We start from the raw sequence: 20,476 nt of genomic DNA on the forward strand, positions 1-20,476 counted from the left end.
CACGTGTGCAATTAAAAATGGCAAATATTTCATATCTAAAAGGTGTTAGGACTCGGTTCTATAATACTGTTTATCACCGATCAACGTCCGAAGCTTCGTTAGGTGCTGTGTTTGATTTTACGTGTTATGATTTTTTTAGTCTGAGAGACGTATATTTAGAATTCATTCTCCGAGAACGGGGTCGAAATATTGGGATCTTTTTTATCATGCCAATATACATGTATAACATGTATGGTATATTATCAATTGTAACCATAACCACCAACAAGGGACATTTTCAAACTTTCAATATTTATTCGCAAATCAGTACAAAAATCTTTAGCCACACATATATATTCTTCATTTGAGTCTCATCATAAAAACAATTCAATTACATAATTTTACAAAAATAAAAGTTGTTTGTGTACAGAATTACTGTAAACATAACCTAATGGAAGGGAGGCAACTTTGCACAAATTTTCAACAAAAGTTACAGAGTATCCTCTCTTCTCATTCCATATTCGTATGCATATTACAACTTAAATAGAAACTATTGCTATACTTAAAGAAATTCTGGTACAAGTGATAGAAAAAGCATCGAAACACGAGGCTATCTTATTTGTACGAGGAGGCGTAGCCCCCCGAGCATTAATCAGGTTGCCGAGTGTTTTGATGATCTTTCTCTTTTGTATCATAGTCAAACATAAAAACACGATCCCTGTTGTCACAATATGAAACCCCGGGGAAAAGTAACCAATGAACGAACATCTGAATATGATATTTCTGTCGCTTTCTCTTTCTCTTCCGTCACAATAAGTAAACCCCAGCAAAAATGAGCCAATCAATTGACATGCTCTGGAGTGCGGGTGTTAATTGTCATCGGACAGACTAAAAGATTGCTCAATTACATTTTCCACTTTGGCAAATAAATCTTTACTAATATACTCATACCTTGGTCAATACAAAATAATATGTTTCTCATCTTCTATTTCAGTTTTACAGATTAGACAAATTCTTTGGTTTAAAGCTAACCTTTCATATCAATGGGGGCTACCTCACATCGAAACTTTGCAAATGCTATCTGCTCTATTCTTATTTGGCAGGATAGAAGTTATAGATGTTGCTGTTTCATAACTAAACTTAAAGGTTCTATAAGTTCTCAACTTATTTCTACCTTGTCCAGAACTACTATTAATTGTATGGAGTGACTCAATCCATTCATCCAAATACTCTTTCAGATATGAACTGGTTAGCTTTTCCACAAAACATGTTTTTTTGAAAACATTTTAAGAACTAAAAATTCACCACAATTAAAATATGTTTTTCATAAACTTTCTTTTACTCTAACATACCAGATCTTATAAGTTCTAATCCTAGACCTAAAGAGTTTATGTTTACAGCCAGATCATTAATTTAACAGTTGAATAACACTGGGGATAAAATGAACCCTTGACGTAATCCCAAATCTATATCGAGACTTGATAACATTCAACATTTTACAATTCAATCCCATCTTAAATTAATTTTCCCATTATATTTAATGGTCAACTGTGTCATACGCCTTTATCTATAAACGCAGTAAAAGTGCAGAGTTTCTTTTTTAAGCTGGTTTCTATAAAAGATGTGATACTTGATAGATTGTCCCCAGTACAACGCTTCTTAAAAAAGCCATTTTGCTCATCTACTAGCTTGGAATTATCCTCTAACCACGATGAAAACCTTTCGTTATTAACTGAACAGTATAGCTTATAAATTGTTGATGCTAGAGTTTTACCCCTTTAATTCAACGGATTCAAAGGATCTGTTGTATTAAATTTTGGGATGGAATTAATAATGCGTTTACCCAAATCTTTAGGTATTTGACCAGTTCGAAACATACTTTGAAAAATACATGTAAAAAGGAAACTGCAATATCATTTTTAAAAGCTTCATATGGTATATTCTCAACACCACAAGCTTTCTGAAATAGTATTGTCTAGCTGTGGGATAAAACTGTAATGATCTATCTGTACATCTCTTTGATGATAAACACTTGATCCGTCAGCAGAGGAACCATTCAAAAGATCTTTAAAACTATCTTTCCAATTGTTAAGTTTGTTTGACTCCGAATTTGGTATGCATGCTTTTTGCATTGACTTAAAGTACAGCGCACAAGAATACATCACAGTCATCATTTGATCTGTCAGTGTAAAACTTTTCCATAGTATTTTTATTTTTGATAATTTAACAGTTTTATTGATCCTTACGTAACATTGTTACAATCAGTTCAAATGCCACTAAAGTTATATAGGTAAGAAGAAAATGCCTAACTGACAGCTATAAAGTTGACAAGGCGATTCATCTGACTAGCGGAGTTCTGGTTGCAATGAATTTTACAATCAGGGGTACTCTCTCTCTATGTGATAAGCATATGCACGGAGCAGGAACTGTTATAGGAGGGATGGAGTTCTTATGATAACTTGTCAGGCGTTCTTGTGATAACTTTCACAGAGTTCGTCGGAAAACATTTTTGTATACTACAAAAACACGTGCAAAGGATAAGCGTTATACATTTCATAACAATATGCAACCTTATTGAATAATAAAAAACGCTAAAACGTGCCGTGAGTTAGCGCAAGAAACACACTAGCACTAACAAAAGTTATCATAAGGACATCTTCAGAGTTATCAAAAGAACTCAAAGACATTTGAAAAATTGGGTATAAATTTGTTAGCTGCGGCTTTATGTTTGCAGTTTTGCGTTATAGTTAGGAAATTAGGAATGGCAAGGATGCAGACCAGAAATAAAGGTCAATACGTGGAAAAAAATTTGGAATTTTTTCTCAAGACTACCAGATTTTAAGCAAGAGGCGATGAAGAATGACCTATGAGCTAGTTTTTGACACATAATACAAGATGTAAGGCAAGCTTAATCATCAAAGTTTAATTTAGCACCTAAATTTACTTTTTTAATATGTAAATTACCATTTTGACTAGTGTTTTTGTAGTACATACAAAAGTTTTTCAACGATCTCTGTGACAGTTATCACAAGAAGAACTCCTGACAAGTTATCATAAGAAATCCATTCTTCGTGTAACAGTTCCTCCCCCATAATATGTGATACGCATCTTACATGCCTTAAAGTTTAAACCATTATTTAAACTTTCTTGCTTGCTTCATTCTAAAGAAGTAAAAATATTTCATTCGTTATTTAGGCATAATGTGCCTTTAAAGCAGTGCAAACTATTTATAATTATCAGGTATTTACGTTACGAAATGTCCTGAAAGAAACAAAGTACAAATAGCCAGCCAATCTGTACTCTTTACTTTGATTTGCGTTTTTTTTTTCTCTATTTCTTAATGATTGATTTAAAAAGAAAGTTTCTTTAAAACCTTTTTTCGTGAAATTAAAACATGATAAAATTCCACATACTTTTACGCGCCGGAAAGGCTTACCGTGTAAAGAGAAAAGATTCCCCATATAAAATGTTCTCCTTTTATTCATATGATTTATCGAAAGCAAAAAATCATTGTATTTTTTATTTCATATTTTATTTTATTTTATTTCATATTTTATTTTATTTTATATCAAACTATTTTATTTTGGCATAATTTGCAGCGAAATTGACAGCCAATATATTATAAAAGAGCCACTTTACAAGTCCAGATTATATGACATTCGATACAATGATTGTGTCTTGACTAGTAATTGGTCAGTAAAGTGTACTATAACCTCTTTTTTATAACGTAAATTTCATTTTACCGATACGACACTAATTTCACCTTCTCCATTATTCGTATTACTGATTTTACAGATTAACAAAAAAGCAAACTATATAATTATTTATGCCATATCTTGATTTTTAAGTAGATAATTAATAATTAGCGACGCTTTGTAGCCATTGAACATATGTCATTTCAACAAGTACGGTAGCACAGGCAAAGAGGGTTTTTTTTCAAATCAGGATAATATTTTGCGTAAAAGATCAATCATGGTAAGTCATTTTATTATTTAACAAGTGTCCACTTTTGTAGGAGTTAAACAGAAGAGCGGAGATACAGAGACAGAGAAGGTTTATGACCTCATATATTTCGTCATCTTTCCCCTGTCCCCAACAGTTAATTTTCTCAAAGTTGCTATAAATGAATAAAAATATTACAATTTTGATCTCAAAATGATTGTACATGGCCTTATAAATGGAAAATAAAACGTTATAAAAAGGAATAGCTTTTATTTAATTTTGCATGCAAGCAGTAGACCAAATGTGCAGCGTTGCTTTATCTGGACACGACAAAATATTTAATTATAATTTGCTCATGAGTTTCACTATGACGCTAGTGACCTTTGTCACTTTATAACTTTATAAAACCGCACGTTTGTAACGTCACTTTTCATTGGATAATCGTGACGTTTATATAGTTTTATTTACACGGCTGCTGTCGACTTATGAAGAAATCTTTCTTTTTTCTTTTAAAAATGATGCTTGCTGTATTATAAATTCGTTATAAAGATTGTTGACATGTTATATGACCATATATAAACGGCTGTTTGCAATATAACCCTCGTTTAGCGGCTCGGGTTATATTTACAAATAGCCGTTTCTATAGGGCCATATAACTTGTCAACAATCTTTATAACTAATAATATAAACGTCACGATTATCCAATTAAAAGCGACGTTACAAACTGCAGTATTACAATATAAGGTATAAAGCTTTTATGTGACACTGCTTGTGCTATTAGAGTCTGGTATGACGTTACGGACATTTGGACTTTATAACATTCCTTTTTCAATACAAGGATTTGCCTTCCATTTTGTCCCGAGCTGAAGTTGGTGTCTTCTTTGAGCAGATTGAAAACAGATTTATTTGGAAACTGCGTTTTATATACATGTATTATACATGTATTAAATTAAAAGGTCAAGTAAGGACAATGACAGTTTCAGCATATTGCACAAGTTCGCACGCTGACGCAGTACTATTAAAAACGGGCACGTCAAGACAACGTACATTGTCGCAAGGTGACGGCGTCAACGTAAGATCAATAATACGTAGATTAACGACAACAATATTTTATTTTATACTAACCAGTGAAATTCTCTGACTTATCTGTGAAATAAAATCACAGTATAATAATCACACACACTGTGTCTGATATAGCTTTGCCGGACTATTTTGGCGTAAGTTATTCTGTCAATTTGATATATACATAAAAATAACGGCGTATTCCGCGATTAAAATATCATTATTTCTTTTATATAATTAAAATATTAATCGCAATTATAGAAACAAACTTTAATAATATTCATTTGCGCAGCGTTTGTGTATATTCACATCATGTTTGCTTTCAATCAGGAACGGACTGCAACTGACCATACGTAAGAAAACGGCTATCAAGCATAGTGGACCCTCGATATAAAACTCTTTTTACAAGATTAACATCGATGCACAGCATCAATTCGTGAAAAGAAAATCATTATTATACACCAAGTTAAAGTTTAAAGCACGCACTGTGACTGTGCTATCAAATGAGTGACCGTGAGTACGGTTTTTCCGCTTCGAAATCATCAATCAAATGCATATCGTACTTCAGATAGCTTCGTTTTCATTTCAAGAGTCCAAAATGTCTACATCAACTGCATATTGTACTCCATCTAGCCTATTTTTTTCAGGGTACAATAATCATATATCAAAATACAAATCGTATCCCTGATAGACTCGTTTTCATTTTCAGCGTCTAAAATTGTATATTAAATAAATATTGTACCCCATTAAGCATCGTTTTCATTAACAGAGTCAAAACGAAATTATATTAAAATGTAAAAAAAAAGTGAAATAATGGTCATTATACCATGAGCGCAATACTAATTCTATTGGACTCAGCGGTAGAGCCTATATAAGACTCGGCCAAGGCCTCGTCCAATATAGCTTTGACAACTGTGTACTCGTCCATTAGAATTAAGTATTGTCTATGTACACAACCATGTATAATAATCTCATATTATACGTACTGTATATTTTGTATCCTTTTTGAAACACTTATTCTGTTTTTACATACAATTAAACGTTGTTTTAATATTTTTATTAGACAATCTTCTTCTTAGGGACGTTTAGGAAAAGAATTGCAAATCCTCTACTTAGCTTTCATAATAACCTGACAAACATCATTCTGCCAAAGATTTTGTGGCGACTTTACGTCACTTTTTGGGGTTAGGTGCGCTGCGGATAAGATCTAAAATTACCATCGGTTCAGATCGGTTTTGCTTTTTTTTTTCTTTTTTTTAAAGCATTAACTCTTACATGGAAATAACTTGCTCTGGTTTAAGTTTATCGGTACTTAACAATCTTCTTTTAACTAATTCAGCAGATGAAATAGTTGGAGCAACGTGAACGAATTAATCACTGAATCAATGGGGAGAGTGAATGAAGTTAAAGCTTAATGAGGGTCCATCCGCCCTTTCGGGCACAAAATGCAGCTTGCACTGTCGAGTACGGACCCCGGACATAGCACCAGTCATGTCCTTAAAGAGTTAATTTTGAAGCACACAGTGGTGATAATTTACCTCCATGCAATTTCCACGGAGTATTAGCCAAAGATATGAATTTTGAGCCAAAAGTAGGTCACTGTACGGCGGTCAATGAGAACCTAAATGTACAGTAACCTGTGACAATAGGAAAGGTGGTTAGCCCTGAAAAGGGCTGTTTACGCCAGCAATAGGTCTGCCTTTCAAGCCGTTTAACCGTGGTAAGGGCTCACGCACCCTAGCACACCGTCGACCCAAGCGCCTACTTTGTAGGGCCACTCTTCTCGGCATTAGTCAGGACACCGGCAGCTGGTCCGCAGTTGTTGACGAAGTAGGAGTTCCGTATTTAACGCCCACGGAGGCTTCAGTTTAAGGCCGTTATTCCATTGTCTACCAGCCAAGCTGTAAATCTTCTACCGTTGTCCTGTGCCTTCTCAGCGACGTGCACGCTCCGAGGGGAAGTGAGACGATCAATGGGGAGAGACTTTAGATTGGGAGAGACTTTAGATTGGGAGAGACTTTAGATTGCCGATGAAATAAGTTTCTATGCAGATGTTTATGCACTTTTCTTGAAAAAAAATGCATTGAAATTTAAACATAAAACACCTTTTCGCGCTGTCAGCCGCTACGCTAGCTAAATAATATTCTATTTTTTTTACAACGGACGGTCAAAATCGATTTTTATATAACTACGCCGAAAAAACGTGTTTAGATCTGTAAACATCAATTTGGTATCTACAATTTAATTACATTTAACAAAAAGCAACCTTGTATTTTAGAGATTATTATAGAGACCATTTTGACAGATATAGAAAATTATTTTTTACATTCATTTACTGATCCGAGGCATAGAATTTAAAAACTTCAAAAAGAAAACAAGTGGCGAACATTATAAAAGTTAGATAATTATTATGTTTGTACATGTATGTATGATATCCGTGGCCTTCTAAGTCAGATTTTTTTAATTTGACTTCAATCAAGTAAGCATTAAGTACTAATGTGTAAATTAGAAATTACAGTCAATCACTACAAATGGGTGGATATATCAATACTTGAGAAAAAAAAAACATCTACACATATCGTTTATTGTTGTGTGCCTTTCAAATAATTTCATGAAATATGTATATGATGTTTGTAACATAATATGACCCAGTCTCTTATAACTCCACTATGGAGAGGCAATATATTTTTTATTATGACTATATATTCATATTAAAACTTATTAACTTAAGTATCGTCAATATACAACATGTGGTCATTTTGTTATTAAATAAAAAGCACGATTATAAACAAAAGTACCATGAGCGTTTGCCTGTTAATCGGGAGACATAGCTTCGATTCACGGACGTAGCTGGTCACTTTCGTTGTGATTGCTTACGGTCATTCAAACTGTAACTCTGCTCTGGCATGTAGAAATGTTATCAGTTCAGGGAACTAGTACTGGTAAACTGCTTTACAGACTGTCAAAGAACAATGAAATAAATGAATATATGCTCTGGTAAGTTCAATGAATCTGCGGCAAGTGATCATAAAATGAAGATCATCGTTCGATATTGACGAAATAAATTTCTTTAAATAGCTACTCATTACAAATGAAATATTATCTTATCATTTTGTCCTTATATGTAGTAGATTTTTACTCAGCGTTGATCGGAAATGTAGGAAATAATACAATTTTTTTTTCAAGGAAAAATAATGACACGCATTTTATGAAATAAAAATTCCTCTATTTCAGTTTTCTTTAATCCAATTTAAGATATAACGACCCTAAATAAATGTGGCCACTCTAAGGAACTGAAAAAATGACAGCATAGGTCAGTTATATACCTGAAAGGACACCTGCATGCAAAATTTTAACATAATTTACAGAACGGTTTACGAGTTATGGACACTTTTCTGAACAAAAGCTAAGATATTAAAAAAGGCTGTTCTTAAGAAATTAGAACACTCATATATTCTATTATATCATCCTGATGAAAATCCTTTTTTAATAAACAAATATTAAAATAATAACATTCATCTCTGACAATGAATGAAGCAAAATGGTTGTTTCTTTTCAAAATGTTTTAAATATGTATAAAACTATTACCTACCCCACCCATTTTAAAACACCATTTTGGAAGAAAAAATCATTGTTTTCTTTTTAAATGTTTTAAATAAGTATAAAACTGTTACCTACCCACCCAACCCATTTGGACAATAACTGGAGATGTCCATATAGTACTAAAAGATATGCTAAAGAATTTGTAAACCCCGTTCGACAATCTCGTTCCTAACCTGTTATAACGTCTCCCACGAACAGTATAATTTAATACCATTGACTTAAATAAGTTTAAAAAATGGTATTGGAAGTTTGACAACAATTTCTAAAGTCGCATAAAAAAGCCATAGTTTCAGATTTTGCAATTGATACTATATAACCGAAACTGATGCCCACCCTGGTGATATTCACGTGCCGATCAGTATCCCTTCTTCTTTTACATACTTTAAATAGAATAGTCAGCTATTAAAAATACAATTAAAATTTAGGACGCGCTTTGAAAACTAAATCCAAATCTTAAGCTAGATCATTTTGATTTATAAAACAGTTTGTTACAACAGTTAAACTTGTACATGTAGTTTGAGTTTAACGGTCTTTTTTTCATATATAAAGAGATACTTATCTACTTATGTTACCTTATGTATCAGATGTGCAAATAGGCATAAGGCAATTATACATAATACATTTCATATTTACTTTTTTCAAATCAACTGATTAAATTATGCTCTAAGGGTCTGTCCTTCACAAAATTCCATTCTATAACTTAATATGTTATTAAAAACCCAAAGTACGACAGTAGGTGTCGGCAACCTTATGTCTTGAATCGCATCCATTATCCGAAAATATATCAAGCGTATCTCTATCATATCGTAATCTATCACATCATATCGTTATATATATTATATTATATCATTCATATAATAATTATTATATCAACTTATCTCATATCATATCATACCAGTGTCAATTTCATGTCATATTCCATGTCATGTCATATATTTTTATTATATTATGTCATGTCATGGCATGTAATTTTATATTATATCATACCATATTGTATATCGTATATCAAATCATATCATGTGTCTATAACAGTTCCTTTCGAAGGACCAGACGGTAAAGCAGAGAAGCTTTACCTGACTTCATTCAAGCGTACCGGTATCTGTTCACCTCCCCCAACTTTGTTCACCCTACCCCCCTCCCCCTACTGCCCCTCCTCTTTCAAATGAACTGGTTCCGCGTGGAAGAACTTAAAAGTATTTGTAATCAATCGCACACACTAACATTTCGCCTTCCATTAGTACTTTAGGTCCTTTGATTCTGTTGTATGTTTGACTCAATTGTTTTAAAAACTTTTCCTTAAAATGTTATACTGAAAATCAATGATAAAAAACTTTTAAATGACACCTACTAGTGATGGACATGACTGTATCTTAGGATCTGCATGCCTACTCTTTCACTTTAGTGACTGTTATTATTATTTCATGTTAAAGATCTTGGTAGTATTCTCTTGATTATAAACATATTTGTTAGTTAAAATTTGCCGACGTTTTATAAATAATCTGTATTTCAGGATGTAAGGTTCCTTCTTGCATTTGCGACGGTGTTTGCTCTGACATCGAATTGTTCAGGTAACTTACGACATGCTTATTTACATAAATCAAATGTTTGTAATAAATTGAAATTAGTATGCTTATTAATTTACATACTTATATATGTATATAAGCCGTTATAGAATGTGTGCACGTGCATTACTAACAATTACATAATACAGGTTTCTATGGAAGCATAAACATGCCCTTTTTACTTGTGTCTTATGACTTTTGACTTGTGACTTGTGACTTATGACTTTTGACTTGTGACTTTTGACTTGTCTGTTGAACATGATAATTCGGCGCGTTTTTGAATGAAATATGGCAGAAAACGAGTTTTTACATAGAATATTTTTGTTCATTGAATTGTATCAGTTAATTTTAATATAATCTACGTTTTAAGTACTTTTCTCGATTTGTTTGTGATGTTTTTGTGTTTGAAATGTTGTGACAGTGCGTCTGATCATCTTTCCTATAAAGTACCTATGAGAGTGTAACCTTGAGTTAACTATTGCTAAACAGATTCAGATTTATGTAAAACTATTAAATTTCTTCACAATGTGCCATTCCAAGTTATAGATGTATATTCATGTAATTAAGCTTTGGGGTGTGTAGTTTTTTCTTCAAACTTACACACTGCATACTACTTATTTGAAACAACATTTATTTTACATGTAGTAACATAAGCTTATGCTATGCACCGTAATTCAATTTGTTATCGTTGTTGTTTGTCATTGTTTGATCATCGTATGTAGTTTAATAATAATTGAACATCTTTTTGGTTTTTATATTGATAGTGATAATAAGTAAATATCAGCAAAATCTTAGTAAAGAGGAGAGACAATGGTATATGTTCTTATTTTGGAAAGAAGGGAGGTGTAGTTGTATGGGTCGTTGTAAGGTCCAATAAAACGAGGGTAGTTCGGAAAGTGTTGTAACTCGACTTTTTTCTGGAAAACTATTAGAGAATGAGATGTTATAAAAAGTTTTATTGCAAGTTATTTATCTTCGTGCTATACAACCATATAATGTTGCGAAAATCAATGCACGATGTATATCAGCAATTCATATCAGTAGTGGGTATGGTTTATATACTGGGCAAAAAATCGAATGGTTATCTGCAAGATTTAAGAAAGAAAAAAATACGTAGTCTTCAACAGAAAGAACATTCTTTAATGTGCAAAACAAATCTTTATAATATCTTTATTGGTTTTCCAGAAAATGGTCATGTGGCAATAATTTTCGAACATCTCTTGCTTTGTTTATATGTTCCTTCTATAGTTTTAAAAAAAATGAAACAATTAGTTTCAGAATTAAAAGTGAAATCTTTGAGGTCTTTTTCTTTGCAACCAAAAACACCTTTACCTCATTGAGGAAGTTGCTTGCCAATGTGAGACATACTACTGCCAATAGTGCCGTGCCAACGTGCCAACATGTCACAAAAATGCACCACAATTTGACAATTCATGAATTGGCCTCTGAGACCTTTGCCATAGAAAGAGGGACCTGGGCGTGCAGCACAATTTCTATTTATATTGTAAATTTGGCTAGGCTATTTGAACATCCCATCATCATTTACTCCTTAAACAAAATGTTTTACAAAAATGTGACCTTTCTAATATATATACACACTTTGGTTCGGTACTGTGACACTCACCATTGACTTTGTTACTTTAAAATATGTGTGACAGGCATTACTTACATTTACCATGTCGCATCATCATCTGCTGTTTGAATATTGTTGATGTTATCTGTTTGAAAACAATTTAAAGAGACTCGGATACTTTGTACTTTTGTTAATGAAATAGGAGCAGGCACGGGCGAACTTTGTTCTAGACATACATTTATAATTAAACTTGTCAGTTGACCTAAATTAATCGTCATGTTGTAAGATAAACTAGAAATGATATATGTTGTTTTGGATTAGGACTTGTCTGTCAAATTTGGTCGGACACATTGATTGATGAATTTCCAATTACATGTATAATTTTTAAATACTAGTAGATTACATCAACAATCTTACAACAGCATACGTGGGAGCGCCATGGTAATAAAAATCTCGAAACAAAGTGATCCCCGAATAAGCCATATCTGCCATTCTCGTATTTATATGCAAAACACAAATGTCATTGACTGATCCAGTTTTGAGTTTCTTGTGATTAATCCAAAACACCAAAGCTCATTATTGTCATGATTGAAATATTTATTGCGAATACATGTACAAGTGTATATAAGTACGCTTCTACTATGACGTTTGGCATTTTTATTGAATTTGAGGTGCGGACATTAACTAAAGTTTATATATCAGCATAAGAAATGATATCATAATTGATCAAAAAAGAAAATAAATCACTGTCGATTATCAATGAGGATAGTCTATTAATGTTCCACAGAAAAAGGCTGTCTCTGTTTATCTTCCTAGCCTTTGTAGGAGTACCGTTTTTTTCCACTGGGGTGGCAGACCGCGCTCGGTGCAGATATCTGCGGCACCACTGAGTGCGATATAGCGGTAGTTACCGGAATAGGTTCAGTAGTATCATCTATGTACATTTAATTTAGATGGAGGGATTTTGAAATAATTTGGCACAAACGTTCACCATCGTAAGAAGATGTACCCGGTATGCAGACACATCTCTAAACCTTTAATGATAAAGGTCAATGTCAAGTATGGGTCAACACCAAATGTTGACATTTCAGACGAAGGCTGCTTTTGTCCAAATGAAATTTTGTTAAAACATCAAAGGCTTTGGCTTAAATAAATAAAGAAGTTATAACAGATTAGTTATAATCTGTCTGTCTAAGTGACCTTGACCTTCAACTCAGGGTTGCGGCTGTATATAGCGACACCTCGTCTCGTGATGGTGACATTTGTGCCAAGTTATTTCAAAACCCACTCATTCATATAGAAGTGGACGTTTAACCTCTAAGTGTGACTTTGACCTTCAGTGCGGAAATGTGTCTTATACTGGGACACATCTTATGATGGTGAACATTTGCGCTAAATTATTTCAAAATCCTCCATCCATGTAGCAAAGAACAAAGCGGTGACGAACAATTTCAACCCAGTTTGACAGTGTTGTGGATACATAATACATACATTTGTAGTAGCTGTTTATATATTTACAGCTGTGTAGTCGTGTTGCATTGTCGTTTTTTAGTCGCAGGATGTCTGCTACCCGTACCAATTTATTGAAGCTCGAAAAACAATTGCAGTGCCGTTTCAGCGTCAAGTGCCATTTGTAATCCGGTTTCAAGAGTTTAGCCAATTCTTTAAAGTCTTTATTTCTGTTCTTCGGGATTGAATACATCCGTTGACAACAAATTACGTCTTGTATATCAACACATTTGTACCGAAATCTTTGACTATCAAATAGTTCGGGTAAAAAGAACATTACGTCAGGTTTTCCATATTGAGCTCGTTTTATTCTTTTGGGGTCTAATAGCGTGAGTATTCCAGTTTTGAGCAATTCGATTCAAGTTGTGTTGGAATTTAGATCCTTGAAGCAAAATTTCAGATTAACAGAGTGGACTGGGTCGAGTTTATCATATCGTCAAGAATCGCGCAAGTCTCTTTAAAAAAAGCTGAGCCACCACTGTAAATCTTCTTGTCGTAAAGAGCCTAACCAAAGTTCAACTCGCTGATTGGAAGTACTTTTACCAATTATAAACTTCTGTGTTTTTGCAAAAGCGTCAATTGCATTGTATCGAAAGAACTGTTGTAAAAGGTATACATCAGAGTTTTCTCTGTTCTAGCATCACAACGTATGATACGAAGTGCCTTTTCAAAATGACTTCAGGGAATTAAAAAAAATACTTTGGAATGAGGTATGGATTATTGTTTGTAACCGATACCTCTAGCCAGATCAATCTTCTACTTAATCTATCAATAATACTATGGATACAAAATCCAAAGGGTTTTAACTTGCAATAACCATCTAAATGCCAAACATAGTTGGGACCTTTCGCACAATAAACACGCCTTTTGAGACGATAGGTTCTTCTCAGATCAGATGAGTGCCCTCAGGATCTAAAATCTTCATTACCTCCATAACTTCCTGATGAGTTGTCTTCACATTATGATTAATTTGAAGCCGTTGCCACAAAACCTATAACCCATGGTTTGTCCACAAGTATTCAGCTCTTTGTGAATGGTATTAATAACTGTGGGGTTGTAATCCCCGACGTTTTAGGTTAAACTTCTTTAGGAATCTATATAATTGCCGCATTGACAACAAAATTTTATGTCTATTTAATAAAAATTCTAGAATCTCGGTGTATTTGAAACCAAGTTTGAAATATTCAATAATAAGTTCGGACCTCTGATTCAAAGTTTGCTTTGGCAAAAAGGTTGGTACAACACACATCACCACATAAAAAAGTGCCAAAATCATTAATATTATGAGCCCAATCTCCATTTTTATTTCTGTTCATCTATATCAGTATCTGTCAGTATCTGTAAAGTATATAAAAAATAGTGTTAACAGTCAGGATGATTAGTGCAAATAACAACAATATATCTGGTACTATATGTTCTAGCATAGTGTAAAGAAAAATCTAACATGAATTTTCCTTTTCTTTTTTTTTTTTTTCAATCTTTAACTCGCATGTCAAGGGTTTTGCTTTGGATAATACATAACATAATTTATTTAGGTATCATAGTGCAGAAAGGTTGGAGCTTACAGACACTCTGTAGAATCTCTTATAGGAACGTCAGCAATGGTTGTTTAGTTTTTTTGCCCAGTGAAGCACCAGCTAGCACAAACCTAGCAGGCAGGATTTAAACCTAGACTGCCAGCAAATTCTCCTATCATAAGTCAATTGTGTGAACCACTCAGTCAGCCTGCTACCCTGAGCGACACTCTGCGCTAGCTAGCAAATTGATTAATGTGAAAATATATTTTAAAATTAAAAAATCCATCAACCCTCGAATGCATCAGATACTACTGTATCATAATTTACAGGCTATGTACAGCTTCCACAACCGTCATTAAAACAATAAATTTTAAGAGAATCTACACGTGAGAGAGGTTTGTATAACACTTACATTTTGAATAAAACAGAACAAAGGTCGACAATGTTGAGCAGCCTTCAAGTCGCAGCTAATCCAGATGATAAAATACGATTTTAAAAGAGACTGTGTTATAAAACGCCTCAATTAAATGGGAAAAATGTTCTAGTATATAAAGCGTTTTCGTCTGCCATATTTTATTCGAAAACGCGCCAATTTATGTCAAACAGGTAAGTCACAAATCAGAAGTCAAAAGTCATAAGTCATAAGTCGCAAGTCATAAGACACAAGTTAAAAGGGCAGGTTTATGCTTCCATAGGTTTCCTTCAGTCATTTATGTTTCCATACAAATAAAAGGTTTCTTATTGTTTAATAATTATATCTTTTATGTTTAACCTTTATTACAGCATTACTTACGGCGTGTGCGAATAATACAGAATGTACCGCTGACCAGGCTAACTCAGAATGTGATCTGGTAACAGACACGGATGGTAATGGAGATGGTGAATGTGTATGTACAGCTGCATACAAGGATAATGGGGCCGGTGGCTGTACTGCAAAAGGTTATTTATATTTATCTGTCAAAAAAAAATATAACCTCTTTCAAATATTTGAAATGTCGTTATAATCGGTATATTATGTAAGAAAACTTGTTAGGTGATTCAAAGAATATGAGTATCAGACGAAATAAAGACGAACATATCTCAGTTGGACATTTGTAATTCCAGATTATTATTGTAACTCGACTGATTGTTATATCAAGGTAGAAGCCGATTTAATTGATATATTACATTTCATTGTAGCTATTTCACTTTTCTCGTTATGCCAGCAGAATTTAGTTCTCCTTATAATATGCGTCACAAATTTTGCAAGCATATGGAGAAAATTACTTTTAAAGAGCTTCATAGATATACAATTGTAGCGGTCTTCGTGGGAAAAAACAAGAGCAACATAGATATACAATTGTAACGCGAAAAATATTTGCCTGATCAGGGTGTATGTTTTATTGTTTCAATATTGAAAGATATAAAGTTAACGAAAAAATTGGCAAAAACCATTCGCGGTGATCCAATGTTACAGTAAACAAATGTCACGGTGATCACCAACCCTGTGTTATATTCGGGAGTGACGCTATCTCATGTCCGCAATTATGATTGTATATAAATTCAAAATATGAAAATACCTCTCTTAATTAAATGGTGTTAGGCTTATCTATTGTTTACTTCTTTAAGTTTTTAATATAACGATAACATGTTGTTTACAATTTTAAGTGATACATGCCAGTGCCGACTCGGATTTTCTTGCATATCAGACTGGCGTTTTCCGTTAGTTTTACCCATGCCGGAAAATTTTCATCTGGCATAGGGGGTTCCAGATGAGTTCCCCGTGCAGTAACAATGGCAAAAGAAAAAAAATGACGTAAATTTTTCGGGTTTTGAAAATTTTTTTGATTCATACGCTGTTGAATGAAAGTAGTTACGGTTGTGACTTCGTTTGTGACTTCGGTCACCCGCCCATGGGCGGTAACTCGGCAAGCCTCGTTACCGCCCAATGGGCGGGTCACCTCGGGAAGGATATTCCGATCCGAACCGCAAAATATGACAGAGATTATTAGTGCCGCTGTGACAAATGCTAATTGTAACACGAACTGTGTGTGTGAGGGACAATACAAAACGTCAGGGTCTACTTGTGTTGCTAAAGGTCTGTGGGTTTCTACAATAGTCGTGTATTTGAAAAGAAATATTCTTCAAAAAAAAAATTATTATTTGTAAAGTATTAGTGTATTAACTTGTATTTACGTTTGCCAATATCTGTTTTAAAATGAAACAAATATAAGCAAAAGTTTGTCATGATTGAAATGTTGAAGATCATAAAAAACAAACAGTTCTAAAACTTTGCTTTTTTATTTTCATTGCACAAAATTATTAATGTTTCACACTAACCATTATTTTTCTAATTGTGCTAGAGACAGTTTTGCACATTTCTTACCAATAGACATGTAATGTGTTCCGATCGAGATCGAATATTCCCCGGGAGATTTTTATTATATCACCTATATAGAGAATATTCCCCGGGAGATATTTATTGTATTACCTTGTAGAAAATATTTCCCGGGAGATATTTCTTGTATCACCCTGTGGCACATGAATATCACCATGTAGAGCATATTTCCCGGGAGATTTTTCTTATATTACCATCCGTAGGTGACTTTCCGGTATAAAAACATATAACACATGGCTGTCCGAGTGATAGTGGATATTTTACCAGGTTGAAATTATCCAACATCACTAGGACGGGCAAGTATTATCTATATAGTAGCACTTGATACAATTTTTTGTGATGTGTTTCCTACTTTCAAAATTACAAAATTCTTATGTTCATGTGACGTTATACTGGTGTTAAAGGTAGCTTGTATGGCGGCTGATTTGGTACATTGCGCGTTGCGATGTGATTTGGTACATTGCGCGTTGCGTTGCCGATATCGACAATGCAACCTTTATCGTTATCGCCTTTTCGTCTTGACGCTAGCGACAACACAACAAAAGCGACAAACGGCGCGTTGTCGCGCTGTCGTCTTGTCGTTCTGTCTCTGGCGAAACACGCCAAACGGCGCTTTGTCCTGTTGTCGCTAGCGCCAACACGACTCACAAACGCGTTCCAAATAATTGTCGCTCGATTCAAATCGAAGGATTTGCTTATTAGCCAAGCGACAAAGGCGACACCGCGACAACGCGCCATTTGGCGTGCTTTGCTAGAAACAGGTCGACAAGACGACAGCGCGACAAAACGCGTTGTTTGGCGCTTTTTGTCGTTGTTGTCGCTAGCGACAAGACGAAAAGGTGATAACGATATAGGTTGCGTTTCGCTATCAAACAATGCAACGCGCAATGTTACCAAATCAGCCACCATAAGTAACGCTGAAAATATCAATAAATAATCTTCACTGTGTCAATGTGACTGAAAATCAAACAAAACAAAACAAAAAAGCATAGCGATCGTTAAAACTGATATAGTACATATACTTTTATATTTTTATATTAATTAGTATTGTATATATGTATACTGTGTGTATCAAATGTAGGTCTTGGAGACACATGTGGCGCTAATTCGGACTGTTCCGGTGTTTTAGTAACTCTGAATGTAGTACAAATTGTGTGTGCAGCTCAGGTTATACCAGAGCGGTTCTACGTGTGACTCCTGGTAGTGGTGGTGAGTAAAATGAAGATAAATTCATGAACAATGTAACCTTTAATCTTTACATATTTCTTACCAGTGATAAAAATGTTACATAAACATGTATTTCAGTGTGGCAATACCACGTGACTATGACGTCATTTTCGGCATCATTTCCAAGACAAATATTGCTCGACTCGGAAAAGAAAATAGCCGTAAATATTTTATTTCTGTAACCAATTTCTTTGGGATATGCACCAGTCTACGGGGAAAAATATTAAGCTTCCCACAGAATATTGGATCTTTGTCAGTTTATAAGCCGTTTTATCAAAAACACTTTGCATAACCTTGGAAGTTGCTTGTATTAGAGCGGGCTTCAGTTTCAAGCTATTTTCGTTTTCTGGCGTTATCTGGTCTACGTCTTGATTAAAAAGTCAGGTTTACATTAACCGGGAGTACGGAAGGCAAAACTCTGCCTAAATATATTCATATTTTTATTATAAATGACATAAATCTTTTATTTTTCTTCAATTGTCAATTCTGGCACCAGTTCCAAGTCGAAAAAAAGGACTACAGTTTAAAGCAGATTTAAGAATCCGTTGCAAATGCAAAGCAACATGCCTACCGTTCTCTTTCTATAATTATGTTAACCATGAAAAACATTTTATTTACTATACGATTTACTTTAACACAAATGAATATTTAAATGATTTTTACTCGCTGCGCTATAAGTGATTTTAAAAGTCGTAAAATTGTTATCTGTATTTGTAAAGAAATTTATTTGCTCTTTAATCATTGTTCTTTCACGGTAATGATTATGAAAACTCTATTTGTGTCATGTAACAATACTAAACGTGGAATTGAAAACAGAAACCCTAAATATCACCAGAAACGGCAAAATTGAAAATGTTGCAGGCTCGGATTAGCTTAGCTAGCTAGCCTGTCCAATGAACGTGCACATTCAGGATCACTTCGATTTGTATGCTGTGAAAAGGGTTACGCCTCAACGCGGCAATTTTAAAGTCAAATGTTATTCTTTTTTTTAAAGAGTTATTTATACGTATAACCATATAATTATATATAAAGAACCTGTAGCAATGTTTAAGTATGATAGATTCAGCTTTTTAACTCGTTGATAAAAAATATTTTTACATCCTGTTTTCATACCCACGGTAACCGTTATGCGTGAACTGGATATAACTTCGTTCACTTAAGAACACTATTAAACACACTATTAAACACTATCTTTTTCATAATTGCATTTATTTCTGTTGATAAACTGCATATCTGACAAATTTAGTTAATTATATCAGTCAACTCAGCTTTGTCACAGAGCTCACCAATATACATTGTAAAGAGAGGAAGGGAACGGAATATTTATGGTTTGAAAACATTTAAATCGAGTAGAACTTTTTAACTTTCAACTGAATAAAAACGATAGGGCTATTTGGGACTATTTCTTATCTATGTGGTCATTGGCTGTAAATGCATGGATTATTGCACGCGTCATGACCTGCAGATGTCCTCAACAGGATTTTTGTAGCATTTTAATATTTAAAAAAAGAACCACACATTAAAATCTAACACATGATAAACATGACGCATATACTAAATAAGTGAATTATCTGATATGTAAATAAAGGAGTAAGTCATTTGACAGTTGAAAGATAAAAATTAAATATAGTCTTCAAATGTAATCGTAATTTTACTAAGCTTATGTTAGCTATCAATTATTCAATGGACGCATCAGTGTCATATGGACCCAAGTCATTATTCTTGCCGATGTTGCTATTACAGATGTTAATTTATATATTTATATAATTATTGATAATCATTGTTATTTCCGTCTTTTTGGATGTTTTGATTCAAGAAATTTGACTGTGATAGATGGTTGTTGGTTTGTAAAATCATTTATCTGTTTACTATTTTCTACCTTGTTTACTCCACATGGCGTCCATTCTCGTTCTTATTCATGGCTATTTTGGGTCTTTTTTATAAATAGAGAATCACAAGTAATACAACTAAGTAACAATACTATCAGATTTACACGGAAAAGTTCCAAGTTCAAATTGTGATTTCGTTTATCAAACTTTATAGAAATTTATTATACAACAATTCCAGAATATATATATATATATATATATATATATATATATATATATATATATATATATATATA

General features: G+C 33.6%; 1 protein-coding gene across 1 annotated transcript; it reads left to right on the forward strand.

Moving 5' to 3' along the window:
* The first annotated feature begins 3,885 nt into the window (after positions 1 to 3,885).
* On the forward strand, positions 3,886 to 18,318 carry LOC132721148 (uncharacterized). The gene is made up of 4 exons (XM_060705403.1): positions 3,886 to 3,954; positions 10,097 to 10,154; positions 15,531 to 15,686; positions 18,206 to 18,318. The coding sequence occupies exons 1-4, from the start codon at positions 3,952 to 3,954 to the stop codon at positions 18,316 to 18,318; spliced, it is 330 nt and encodes a 109-aa protein (XP_060561386.1). The 5' UTR covers positions 3,886 to 3,951.
* Positions 18,319 to 20,476: the final 2,158 nt, after the last annotated feature.

This window comes from Ruditapes philippinarum, unplaced genomic scaffold (assembly GCF_026571515.1).
Source record: "Ruditapes philippinarum isolate M1 unplaced genomic scaffold, ASM2657151v2 ctg6357_1_1_1_1, whole genome shotgun sequence".
NCBI lineage: Eukaryota > Metazoa > Mollusca > Bivalvia > Venerida > Veneridae > Ruditapes > Ruditapes philippinarum.